This window comes from Gouania willdenowi, chromosome 20, assembly GCF_900634775.1.
Source record: "Gouania willdenowi chromosome 20, fGouWil2.1, whole genome shotgun sequence".
Lineage (NCBI taxonomy): Eukaryota > Metazoa > Chordata > Actinopteri > Blenniiformes > Gobiesocidae > Gouania > Gouania willdenowi.
In genome coordinates, this window is record NC_041063.1 from 9,527,092 (window position 1) to 9,541,236 (window position 14,145).

At 40.7% G+C, this 14,145-nt stretch overlaps 1 protein-coding gene across 9 annotated transcripts in view; it reads left to right on the plus strand.

The window, feature by feature from the left end:
- The window catches only part of LOC114454074 (solute carrier family 12 member 7-like), a 70,652-nt gene that overhangs the window by 35,570 nt on the left and 20,937 nt on the right, over nt 1–14,145 (plus strand). For all 9 annotated transcript variants that reach the window (XM_028434198.1, XM_028434200.1, XM_028434206.1 and 6 more), the window contains 6 exons: nt 5,159–5,253; nt 5,625–5,756; nt 6,032–6,178; nt 11,863–11,917; nt 12,074–12,204; nt 13,879–14,120. In XM_028434198.1, coding sequence (XP_028289999.1) covers nt 5,159–5,253; nt 5,625–5,756; nt 6,032–6,178; nt 11,863–11,917; nt 12,074–12,204; nt 13,879–14,120 — 802 coding nt within the window. The remainder of the gene's footprint in view (nt 1–5,158; nt 5,254–5,624; nt 5,757–6,031; nt 6,179–11,862; nt 11,918–12,073; nt 12,205–13,878; nt 14,121–14,145) is intronic.

The window sequence follows — 14,145 nt, forward strand, 5'->3', positions numbered from 1 at the left end:
CATTTGCAGAACGGGGAACATGTTTCGCACCCAATGACATGACCAATGGTGTTGATAGAAAAACACTTTTTACATTCTACTATGCATTGTGTTGACCGTTTTGAACACTTTCTTACCAAATGTGTTCAGAAATGCTCTGGACAAGTGGAAGATCATTTGTCATGAAGATGATGAGTTTTTATGGAATGCACTTCCTGTGGCAGAGGATCTGATTTCAGTGACTCACATTTTAGACTAGTTCTGACCATAGAGGAAAACTTGTGCACATCACTAAAGGACTGATAAGACGTCAATAGGTCTTGAAAGTATTCCCATATCTCACACAGTGTGGGTGTGACAAGCCTTCAAATCTGGTCTAGATCGCCATTTTAACTCCTGAAACAGTAAATATGCAATATCTTTGTTGTACGTGGTCTTACCAAGCACTACCTACTTGTGAGCATGAGATTTTTCCCCCACAAGGTCCGTGGACCCTGCGACCTGCCTCTCCTTAATCAGCATTCCATGGCTGACATTTCATACACTGCAACTTATGGTTTACAAAGACGTCCATCACTCTAACTTAAGATATAAGGTATTATCGGGCGACCGTGGCTCAGGTGGTAGTGGGTCGTCTTCTGATCGAGAGGTTGGGGGTTCGATCCCAGTACCTGACTGTGTCGAAGTGTCCTTGGGCAAGACACTGAACCCTAAGTTGCTCCCAGTGGTTGACTAGCGCCTTGCATGGCAGTCCTGTCCCACTGGTGTGTGAATGTGAGAGTGATTGGGTGAATGAGCTGATATGTAAAGCGCTTTGAGACTGCTTCAGTGTGGTGATAAAGGGCTATATAAATCTAGTCCATATACCATAGTCCATATATTATCATAGGCCAAGAACAAACACATATAACATATCACTGCGTTATTTGGAAAACACACCTTTTTGCAAGCTAATGGCTCTGATTGTGCCCTTACTAACAACGTTTGAACAGTCCAGATCAGACCAACATTTGGATTTCTATAAATATTGAACTTAATCATTTAGTGTGTCTCCCGTCTTTCTGCGCATGGCTAAAAAGCATCATTTTAGAAAGTTGATAATTAATTAATAGTACTTGACTCTAATATAGCAAAATTTGGTCAAAATATTCTCATCAGACAGTTTTGCTACATTTTTGTTTTTTCACATGAAATGGTTGTGACTGTGATAAATCACTCCTCCCCAACCCTGGCTGTCTGAGTACTGCTTCTCAGGTTACACACACGTACACACACACACGTACACACACACACACACACACACACACACACACACACACACACACACACACACACACACACACACACACACACACACACACACACACACACACACACACACACACACACACACACACACACACGCCTTTAGACAAGGCGCAACACAGACCCAAGACAGACAGAGAACGGAAACACAGAGACAAACATGGAGACACACAGAGGGACGGAGACAGACAGGGAGACATGAATGTTGCTCTTTCTTATTATTTCTTATTTTTAGGTTATGTAAATGATTCTTCTTTAATGTTTTTTGTGTGTACATTGTTCAGTGTCACACTTGCTTTGGCAAATATGTTTGTCATGCCAATAAAGCTCTTTTAAATTTAATTTACAGATTGAGACAGAGCGGATCACCATAATGATCAAACTCAAACACACCTAAGCACACTTACACCTGTGGTCAGACGCTTAAGAAAGCCACCATAGACACAACACCTTAACCCACTGAGCTGAGGAGAAAGAGACAGAAAACCTCAGAAATACTTGGATACAGGGGGTCACAGACACTTTCCCCCTTTTTTCTTCTGCTTTTTGTGTTAATATTTACCACAATTTCTTCTACTAAATGTTTTTCTTGCATGCTGCTCCACTTTGAAAACCCCTGTTCTAGAGCATAAGGACAATTTATGAAACATAATCATTTTCATTGCATGGGGAAAAAAATGTACAGACACCACACAGATGCTGATAGAAAACAGATGCCCCACTCCACAACCAGACCACGTGCCGTACGGAATTAGGTTTTACTTTGAACGGGGCCGGTCGAAAGAAATCTCCTCATGCCTCAACGGGCGTGGCAGGTGTGAGGGCCTGTCGTCACGTCACTGCTTGCAGTTTTAATTTCTCTGTTGCTGCAGTATCTCATTATCAATGTCATCAATAGAACAGTAGGAAGAAACTGTCGGTTTTTCATGGGTAGATTATGAGCAATGCGGCGGGGACTGACGGAGTAGCCAAATTATAGGAAAAAACATTACATTTTGAAGTTCATTTAAGTAACAGCACTTTCATAATAATGTTTATATTGTTGGCTACATAACTGTATAGTTTGTGCAGTAGACCAGGACGTCCAGCTGTTGCTCGATTGCACATTTACCTCAAATTCAACTTCTTCAAATGTAATTTTGTGCTTTTGCCCACACAGTCCCCCTACATGTTGAACACACAAAATGCTCATTTAAATAGAAACCACTTCTGCACGTGCACAAATTTACGCTACAATCTTTGTTAATTCCCCACAATAGGTAAGGAAATAACGCCACCAAGGTATTTAGACAGTGGCACGCAAATGGCTTATCATACTTTATTTGAGATCTTAGTAAATCCACCCATATATGTTTTGTGTTCTCTGATGATAAACATACACCACTTATGATTCCTAATCTAAAAAATACATTAGAGGTACCGTTGGATGAGGGTTTAATATCACTCAAAAAGTGCATGCATATTAGAGTAGTTGAGGAAAAACAGAATGGTGAAAATACTTTAAAGAATGTACATAATTCACAGCAAGGTATATTATGTTTATATCCCAATGTACTAAACAATAAAGTCAACCCAGCCATGCTTTGTTCGCTATAGAGCAATGTAGACTTTTTCTCATGTATGATCAAAACAGATGGATATATTTAAATGGAATAATGGATGGATGGGTGATGAACACCTTTGTAATTGTACTGTAAAGACACCTGTGTCTGGAAGGAACAAGCCAATCTCTACCCCTGTGTTATATCATACAAAGCTAGAATATAAAAGAACATAAATATTATTGACACATTTTCATAATACAAGTGATATAATGGTGTATTCTCAGATTTAAAAAAAACCTACAATGTACAGTATCAGCATCTCATTAAGTGCTCAGTAAGACCTTGCCAAGTACAGTGTTTTTACCTCAAAGCAACAAGGCATGTTTTCTGTATAAAGTTAGAAAAAGGTATTGAGGGAGAGACTTTCAAATACATTGGCCCTGCCTAAGATGGTTAGACTGGGAGCGTGATGTCCAAACCAAACAAGCTGCTCACCTGGTTTGGAAGCAGCAGTGCCAGGTTTAGCTCCACCTTGTCTTAGAGAGGATTTAACCTCGATGTCAAGACCGTGATTACTTGTGTTGTTAGTGGTTTGACAGAGCGAGGTAGCAACAGGTATTTTTATTGTGTATGTAGAAGCAACACAAACTTTAATCCATTTCTCTTTGTCCTCTATCACACATAAACTCAACTAAACTGTGTGTCATAGCACTCAAGCCTCCTTTTAAAGAACTAAACAGATCAAGGACATAATGACTTTCTCTGTGATTACACGTCAGCTAAACCCTGCTACAAACCCCTTAATCCCTCTTTCACTGCAACAAGCAGTAAAAGTTACCCAATAAATCCACCAGAAGTCACAGGTTACAACAGCTGCCCTGATACACAAAAGAGACTGGTACTCAGTCGGATTCATTCACTGATTCATTATTCTTAAGCCATCATCCATCCATCCATTTTCTGACCCGCTTGGTCGCGGGGGGTCTGCCGGTGCCTACTAAAGCATCATTATTATTCTCAAACCTCATATATTTCCTTTAATTCAACTAATATGTGGGTCAAACACAAAAAGAAGTGCAGATTGTGTGCACAGTGATGCTTCCAATGTTATGATTGATCAAACTGAACCAGGAGCAAGCAAGTTCAATTTTTGTGAGAGTAAAAAAATTGAGCGCTGAAAAATATATTCAACAAATTAAATTCTACTCTTAAACCAACACATTTTGTTCAGGCAGGTAACCCGACTTATTTAGGACCATGGAATAGAAACATGGGATTACCTAAAAATGAGAACAGATGAGCGTCTAGCATGTGGGTAGACGCAAAGGGCAGACAGGCCTTTAAAAAAACTGGACTCTCCTGCATAATGCTATTCTCACCCTTAAGCTGCAGTGTGTCATTTTCATTTTTTTTGCCGTTGAGCATATTGTAATTCAAAATGTTCTGATAAGACAGTGTAATTTTGCAGCTAAAGTCTAAAGTCACAAACATACTCCGGCTGAACGTACTCCGCAGAGGTCCGGTTTGAGTCGGACCTTCATGACTGTGCATGGTCCGCCCCTCTTACTGGTTTCACAGGGAGAGCGAGAACAGATGGGATAAATCGTGTGCAAACCTAAGAGAAGCATGTCTAAGGTGGAGAGAAGAGACACAATTCATTTGCAGTCTGGATGTGGAATGGAGTGGGTTTGATTGGCAGCTGGTATTGCTGTAGCCATCTGTGTGAGCTGTGTGGCGGGGGAGAAGCCGTTCTGCAGGGCAGTAATTACAGAGTGATATGTGCATTCATGTCAGGGTCTCTAAAACAGCAGAAAACTCTCCAATAACACAACATAAAGTCCCTACATATATATATATATATATATACATATAAAAAAACTCACTAAGGGCTCCTCAGTTGTGCACGTTCGAGGGGATACTGATAAAGGATGATTTCAAAACAGGGAGAGGAGGGGGTAGCGTGGCTGTTTCTATACAAGTCTCACTATTATACATACTGCAGCATTAAGAGGATTGACAAAATCTTAGCAAATATGCGGCAATCTATGAGCACAGATTGAGACATTTTTCAATTAATAACTATAAAGCTACATGTATTAATTGCTCAAAATAGATTTAGGTATGCTATTTTTCAGTTTTTTTCAATTTAAACTTTCTCTTAAAAATGTTGAAACTGCTTGAATGTGTCTTTACTTGTTCAGAACTGTGGCCATTCTTGAGTGATCTTGACGATTTCCACTTGATATGAATTTGTTCACAGCATTTTTTTTTTGATCCAGCTTCAAAAAATGTAACAGCTCTGGAATAATGTTGACATTATGTGTCTGCAGGTGATGGCATTCCAAAAGAAAACAGCCCCTTTATCAACAACACCGACAACGACAAAGGAAACACCTATGATGGCACCAATATGGCACTTTTTGAGGTAACTGCCCTCAAGCTGTTATTATCAGTAGCAGGCACAATGTGCCCAGCACAATATGCACCACAGGATGTTTGGCTGCAACAGCAAGTACTGTTTTACTGTATGTTCACAACTCAACAGGAGAGTATGTAAATTATGTGTTTAAGCTTGTGGCAAAAATCAACACCGTGGCTAAGATACAGATGTAGTCTTTGCTTGCACCAACACTAAACATGTTAGTCTGTGAACTTTACTGCCGTCGGAGAGTTTATTCCTCAGTTTTGTCCAAAACAGCACTCACTCTAAGCTTAATGAGTTGCAAAAGTTGACAAAAGATGGAGAGAATGATGCTGTTTCTTCTCGGTATGATGAAGCATATTTTCTCATTGAAGGAGGAAATGGACAGTAACCCTATGGTGTCATCACTCCTTGATAAACTGGCAAACTACACCAACTTGACTCAAGGCGCCCAAGAGCACGAGGAGGCTGATGATGATGAGGGGCAGAAGAAGAAAACTGTCAAGGTGAAAGCTCAATGTGCTGTTCAATGCAGTGAATATCAGTGACAGAGTGATCTGCAACAGGACCATTAAGACAAACACATTTTTATAAAATGAGAGTAAAGCCTGGTTAAAGGTTCAGCATCAGGAGGACCTACTCGTGCACTGAAACACCAGAGTTTATACATGAAGTCCAGTCACAAACGATCTTCCTGATAACCAACCTCCACTTAAGAGATTTGAGTGTGTTAACCCTTGTATAGCTGATGTTTTCTCCTCAACATCCTCCCAACATACAGAGCCCTCAGATGGGGACCTTCATGGGTGTCTACCTTCCATGCCTCCAGAATATTTTGGGGGTCATTCTCTTTCTGCGCCTTACCTGGATTGTTGGGACTGCTGGCATTTTGGAGTCCCTGGCCATTGTTGGCTTATGCTGCTCTTGTGTGAGTACATAATTACAATGAACAATATGACTTCTCCTAGTGTTTTGATCCTTTTCCAGTTTTGAAGCACAAAGCCAGTCTGATAATAAATAAATAAAAGATGCAACAAAGCCTTAAAAATCCGTGTATCATTCGTTCATTCGTTCATTCGTTTTTCATTATGTAACGAAAACATGAAAAACAAAAAAAACACTCATTATTTGATATTTGTTTACAAAACCAAAATGAAAAAACAAAAAACGCCTTGTTTTTCAAATCCAAGCTCTTTTACTTCGGTACAGAAAACGAAAAACGGAAAACAAACATCTTTATTAATTTTCTCCATTACCGATTTGCCAAAGTACGTGATCCGGAACTGTATTTTGTATTGTATTGTATGCACTGTATGTATTGTGAAGCACTTTGTGACTCCTGTCTGTAAAAGGTGCTATATAAATAAATATTACTTACTTACTTACGTACGCACGGACATTGGCAAACGGAACAGGCTTCATTGAGGCATGGAGCACCAGACCTTCACTAATGACGCACGGATCATTATAAAGTTAATTTCTCACTCAACGTCCTGCATAGTAGAGGTAGAGCAGCTGTCTTAGAATGACCAAAGTACGGTGTTCTCCACTGCTCTATCTCCCTTATCCTGCTCAGCTGGCGAAAGTGAAACCGTGTGTTATTGTCAAGCTGCTGCTTGAAAACTACAATTAAAATAAAAGTGAAAGCAGTTCTTGATATGTGGTCTTATATGTTATAGCCGAAAAGAAAAAGTTTATGTGTTCTTTCCAGATAGACATGATTCGTCTCGTTCTCTCCCTGTCCAATCAGAACTCTTCCAAGCCCCCAGACCTAAAGTGGAATTGAATAAAACGGAATAAACCTGTTTTCCATGTAAACCTCAATTCGGAATTATTATTTCCATGTAAACACGAAGCAGAACACTTAAATTTGGAATAATTAATTCCGAATTAAAAAACATATGCAACTCCCGTTCTATTTCATCTTACTGACCGCCAGAGGCGGTGCTTAAAGCACTGGATGACTTATACCAGAAAGGTCATGAAAGAATCTTAACCTACTCAAGGTCTGAAGCTGTGGACAGCACGGCCATTGCCATAGGCTGGACACCAGCAACGTTCACCCTGTAGAAACTTCCAAAGGTGCATGATGAGCACAGATGTCCTGCAGGGGAACGCCCCTCAAGGCGGCCCATGATGCAGCCATGCCTCTAGTAGAAAGTGCGGTCCGCCTTCTACAGCCTCCATGGCAGACAAAAAGGTTGTCTGTCATTTGTAGGCTAGCTGTCGCCTCCATGTAAGCCTTAAGCGCCCGCACGAGTCACAACAGTGTTGATGGCTCGTCATTCCCCCCAGAGGAGCCCGGAGGACTGAAGGCAGCCAACTTGATAGGCTGGTTCACATGATGAGGGGGCAACCGCTAGGGCAAAAATTAAAGGATTTGGCCTGAGACTCACCCCAGAGCCATCAGCCTTCTAGCGTAGACATGCCTGGCTCACTGACAGAGCATTGTCGTGGCCACAGCAAGAAGAAAGGCAAGAAGAGACAGCCACTTCAAATCAGTGTGTCCCAGCGCCGCTCAGCAGCAACGTGCCGTTAGACCAGTGTTGGCCTCACACCAGCAAATCCACCTGTCAGGGTAACCACAATGGTGCTAACAGAGCAGCGTAGCAACACAGCAGATTAACCTTAGATGTTTAATCACAGTCAAGAGACAGCGGTGTAGCTGCAGAGCTACTGAGTTTAAGCCAGCACACAATCACAAGGTGAATCACTGCCAATGACAATAAAGTGTACAGTACTCACCTCAGGCAGCCCCTGGTTAACTGGTCACTAAGTCGAAGCGGTGCACTCACCTGCTGCAGACTGTGGTGTCCCTGCCCACGTAAAGGGAAAACAGCGAGTCGCAGCTTCTAGCAGATGAGAACACTTGAGGCGCCAACCTTATGGTTATGAAGCTACAAGCGAAAAACTGTAAATAGCAAACAACCGACCTGCTATCGTAATCGCGAGAAGATAGAAGGGAACAGCGGTAGATATAGACTCTCTGGGTCTTCCAGGGGTCACAGGTGACTTTGTTGATATAATTACTCGACCTGCACATGTGCGAGTTGGAACATCCAGTGCTTTGATTATCGCCTTTGGCGGTCAGTAAGGATGAAATGGAACCAGCCATTACCTCTGTGACATATTTGACAACCATCCCCAATTGACCCTTTCCTGAATATTCCAAGACAGCGACCAATTGGCTTAGGCTAACTAGCTAAATATTGACTCTAATCAAAGCTAATACTTTGGTATTTTTAAACAGGCATCTAATGTGGCTAATAACCTAAAAGCTATTAATAACAAAATAAAACCAACATGAAAAATTACTCTGACTATTCATAAAATATCTCCTTATCTTGTTTGTTCTCTGTGAATGAAATGAATATTGCAAACGTTGTGGATGAGCTGGGACATCCTTACATGTGGGTTCAGAAGCTCGAAGGACTTCATTTTCCCAGCGATACCTCGAAAGTGTGTACTACTGACATCAATGATAAACCAGTAAATAATAAAGCACAGCTCAGATGTTTGGTGTGTGTACGTGTGTGCGTGCGCTTGCAATGCCAAAAAGCAAATGCTGAATGTCTGCATTAAATATTGGCTTGCTAGTGTCTAAGTTGAGCTGCAGTAAAACCCAAATTTCTGGTGTTTTGCCTAGAACTTGAAAAGTAAAATTACATAAACACATTTTTTTCACATGTAGAACAAAGCATTACTTCAATTTAGGTGGAGCAAACAATGTAAGAACCTTCAAGCAACGTCTCAGTTTTCCAATCTTTACGAGATGCTTTTACATGTTCATGCATGGAATTTCACTCTATGACTAAAAAGCAACATGCTTTGCAATAGTCACACCATATTCTTTATTTGTCACAGCTACAGAGCTCTTAAATAGTCACTGTCACCCTGACTTAAAAGGGACTCATCAGGGTTCACAATTCTCCATCCACTCAACGTTTCCAATGATTTATGCTTTTAGTGTGTTCAAATGTCCATGTACATTCCAAAATAGCATGTACGCTGGGTGAATCAGAGGTTTACTCAGTTTCCTGTGCCTCTAAAGAGGAATATACAAGAATATAGAAAATGGCTCACAGGAGCACAGCTTACTTCTGTTTTTCTGATTCTACTTATTTAAAACTATAGAATCCTGTAATAATTTTATGCATCAACATAGTGAGCTATCAAAAAAATACATTTCTTGCCTATACCTTTTTCTCAGGGCCGGCTTTAGGTCATTCAGTGTCCTAGACAAGAGTGGCCCTTGACTTTGTTTTATTTAAATTATTTTTTTATACTAGAAAATATACATTTGTTTCCTTTTCTGCTGTGTTTTGTGTCAATATTTACTGTAATAAAGAAAATAAAAAATAAACTGGGGTGGTGCAATTTGGCGCCCTTCCAGCAGATGGCGCCCTAGGCGACCGCCTGGGTTGCCTGGCGGGAAGGCCGGCCCTGCTTCTGCTTTCATACATACCAGTTCCAAATTTTCCACCTGCACAAAGTAGGATGGAAGTTGGTTTGGTAGAAGTCTTTCCTTAGTCAAAAATGCCAGGAAATGCAGGCATTAATCAATACAGAGGCAGTGGAAATGGTTAAGGAAATGGGCTCGTAAAAGGAGGGTCACCAGTTTTTAATCCAGACCCTTAACCCTAACTGCTTCCGGATCATGATTGCAAATGATAACTTGTTCTCAATAACTTTTGTGGTTAAATAAAATTTAAAAAAAAACGTATTCAGTTCTTGGGACTGCAGAGTCAAAAGGTAGACAGAGGCACAGCTGCTGAAAGCAGTAAGGTTATTTCAGTCAGCAGTCGAGACAAAGTGCATCTACAGCCATCCACCGCCTCCGCTTAGCTGCTGTTACATAAGATGTGAGCTTAGCAGAAACAGATTAATGTTCATTTCCACGCATGATGTTGCACTGCTTTCACATCAGTAACACATTCAGCTCATGGCTGATTTAGATAATTGTGCCTCAGCAAAGCTTTTAGTTTTTAATCTTTACTAGCATCTGATTTTGCAGCCTTGACTCATTTGGGGAAGCAGGTGATTTTGTTTTTGTTGTTGTTACTTTACTTGTTTTTGGGGTCCGTAAATTACTGCGGATGATGAGATGATGACAAAAAGTCTATTTTATTGTGTATTTTATTTTTCATGATTAGTTTGAAATTTGAAAAGCTTATACAGAGTTGAAAGTTAAATTAATTTTGATATACTACCACTACTACTACTACTTATACTAATAATAATAATAATCATCATTATATTAATAATACCACTAATAATAATAATACAAAGAAAGAACACTGATCATTTTTTGGTCTGTTTTTACCTTTCAAAAATGGTTTTGGTCTCGTAAAACCAGTACAGTGTATTGTAAAATATTGTAAACTCAGTGTATTGTCCATAACCTTGCCTGCAAGATGGTTTCTCCTGGTGTTCATAAACACCAGAACCCATCTTGTGCTGCTGCAGCCCTTACCCTTCGTAAGCGAACCAATCATTAGGCAGTGTTGTGGTTTAGGGCGGGATATCCGGGTGTGACGAAGGCAGAAGCTTCAAAGCAAAACTTTTGCATGCGCAGTTGAGGGGAGAGGAACTAGCCGGGGCTACCGCTAATAGCATAGCTCCGAATCAAAACAGAAAGATGTCGACGCAGGAGGATGAACGTGTGGAAGCTGCTATGAACTCAGTTTTAGAAGAATCCAGCATTTCCTTTTTGAAGCAACAATAGCGAGAGGTGCTTTGTGCATTGTTGGACGATGGAGACGTATGTTTTCACCAGCGGAGCCTTGTTGTTGTTGTAGCAATAGCAGCGTCTCTGCCGTGTGATTGGCTAAAACAAATCATAGTGGACAGGTGCTTTGCCCAATCAGCTATTTTTTTTTTTTTTTCCACATGCTACGTGTGTGAAAAATCCTGAAACTCTTAACTTTAAGGGACATTTGAATATTACTCTTACAGTTTGCGAATGTCTGTCCACCTATTCTCATGTCCACTACCCAAGCACTCAACTCAGTAAGGCACTTTTGTCATTAACCTTAAAACTGATTCTACACGCGATATACAAGTGTGTCTCAGTTCCTGGTGAATGAAAGGTTTTTGTTGTGATTTGTGGGGCTTTGACCAGCCTGCCTGTTCACTTGGTGAGTCCAACCTGCTAAGAGGTTCTGTAGAAGCTGCAGGTAAAGCTGTCAACTAATAGGCTTTTCTTCAACGTGTGTCCAGCAAAGTGCACATGGTCTATCTTAGTCCTGTCCTTGTCCTTTCACCTCTAAACTCCTCAGTTCACAACGCTCTCCACTTTAGCCTCTCTTTCACTTTTTTTTCTTGAAGCTCTTAGCTTGTCCCTCTCTTTCCCTCCCTGTCCTTACACTTATGCTGAAGCTCTGTTAGGTAACAGGCTGATGGGAATATCCTCCTTTCAACAGAAATCCTAGATCCATTACCAATCCTGAAGATTTCCAGAATAAGCCCCAGATAAGAGTTCTAATGGACTAAATATTGGATCAACTCCCCAGGGATCCCCTTTTAAAAGGAAATATGGAGAACATGTTGAAGCTTTTCTGATACATTATGGAACATAATACATTTGTGATTATTACGCATCTCTCTTCTCAGACAATGCTAACGGCCATATCCATGAGTGCGATCGCTACCAACGGAGTTGTACCAGGTAGGGAAGTCATGTATTTATTTTCTTCAATCATTGAAATTTAAATATAATATAATATTAACCAATATTGGCTCAACCCAAAACAAGCACAGAACTTTACTGATCACCTTCACAGTTTGATACTACATTGAGTCCTGTGTGTTTCTGTCTCTGCAGCTGGAGGATCATACTACATGATATCCAGGTCTTTGGGTCCAGAGTTTGGCGGTGCTGTGGGCCTTTGTTTTTACCTGGGAACAACCTTTGCTGGCTCCATGTACATTCTGGGGACCATAGAGATTCTACTGGTAAGTAAAACTTAGGTTAACAGAGAGTCATAGTAATAAGGATATGATGCAATAAGTATGTGAAGTATTATTGAAATCCTGTCTTAATCAGAAGAGGAGGCAGAGATTTAAACATTGCATAGGTTAGGAAAGGGGCGATACACACGGAGAAGGCACTGGCAACAGGTCAGGATGTCTGTGCACCAACGGCTATATAAACACCACAAAACTGGTTTTATGTCATAGCTGGCCTGTGATGTCAGTTTTTCACAATTTTTACAATCACGGCAACCAGTGTGTGGATTGAAAATTGTTTATCTTGACCAACGCTTTTGCTTTTTTTCATATTTGGTGAGAACAGTACTTTTTTCATCACCTACAAATTCTCTACCTAACTTCAGCTTTAGATGTCACCTGCTTCCCTCCCACATACTATTATTTTTTGAGGAAAGCTAAATAACTATTTCTGTTTTAGTTTGATTTTAATTATGCTGCCTTGAATTTGGGACATGAATGAGGACCTCTTCAATGCAGCCCATTCTTCATGGGTTTTATTACTGTCTGGTGCAGTGTTTCTAGCCTTGCCCGCAAGATGGATTCTCCTGGTGTTCACAAACACCAGAATCCATCTTGTGCTGTTCCCGCCTTTGCCTTTCGAGACCGAACCGAAACGGTTAACACCAATCACGAGGCGTTGTTGGTTGGTTTAGGGCGGGATATGCCGGTGTGACGAAGGCAGAAGCGCCGAAGCAAAACTGGCGCATGCGCAGTTGCAGGGAGAGGAACTAGCTAGGCTACTGCTATTATCATAGCTCTGAATCAAAATAAAAAGATGTCAACTCAGGAGGATGGTTAACGTGTCCTTAACTCGCATACTCGTGTTGCAAAAACGTCAAAAGTCACTCAACGACATAATGACCCGCAGCATTAATATCCCAAAAGAAAGTTTTCACTAGCGGAGCCTTGTTGTTGTTGTAGCAGCGTCTCTGCGGCTCATGCCGATGACGACACCATCATTTGTTACCTTGTGATTGGCTAAAACAAATTATGGTAGACAGGCACTTCGCCCAATCAGTTTCAAGCATTCTGTTCATGTCCCTCCCTGGTTCCGAAAGGTATCGCCAGACACAGACCCAGGATGATGTGGAGAACTCGAGTTAGAGGGAGGGGCTACACATCAATCTGGCTCCTGCCATGTTACAGTGTTACCATGTTTGGCTCAAACTCGTTGATGAATAAACTGTTCCATTTGTTCACCTAATAATTCATTTTTTGGTTTTTATAGTCAAATCATGACTTTCAGATCAATAATAAAACATGTCGATGAGCCAGAAAATGAGGTAATTATCATCTATGATAATCAAAATGAGGATTCAAAGTAATCAAAGGATTGAAAAAAAAAATGTATAAATGTCTATTCGACTGAGCAAAAAATACACTAATATATTGAAGTAAACTTTGACCAACTTAAATTATGCATTGATTAGCACAGAAAATAGAGAGGAAAAAAAAAACAACTACAAATATGGAATTTAAACAGTGGCGCCCCTCTTTATCATGCCAAGTCTTCATTTATAGCAATTCTATAGTACTTCTCTATTGGGCAAATCAATTTGATACCTTGTGAAAAGCACTAGTACTACTCACAAGGAACCTGTCCAGGTTGACAAATGTGTTTTCTCTCTATTCATGCAGACCTACATAGTGCCTAAAGCAGCCATCTTTGTTGCTGAGAGAAAGGAGGATGAAGTCAATGCCTTGCTCAACAACATGCGTGTTTATGGGACCTGCTGTCTGGCACTGATGGCGGTGGTTGTCTTTGTTGGTGTCCGATATGTCAACAAGCTGGCATTGGTGTTCCTGGCTTGTGTTATTCTCTCTATCCTCGCCATATACGCAGGAGTTTTCAAAACTATTTTTGAGCCTCCAGACTTCCCGTGAGTCCAGTTTGTGAGGACCTCC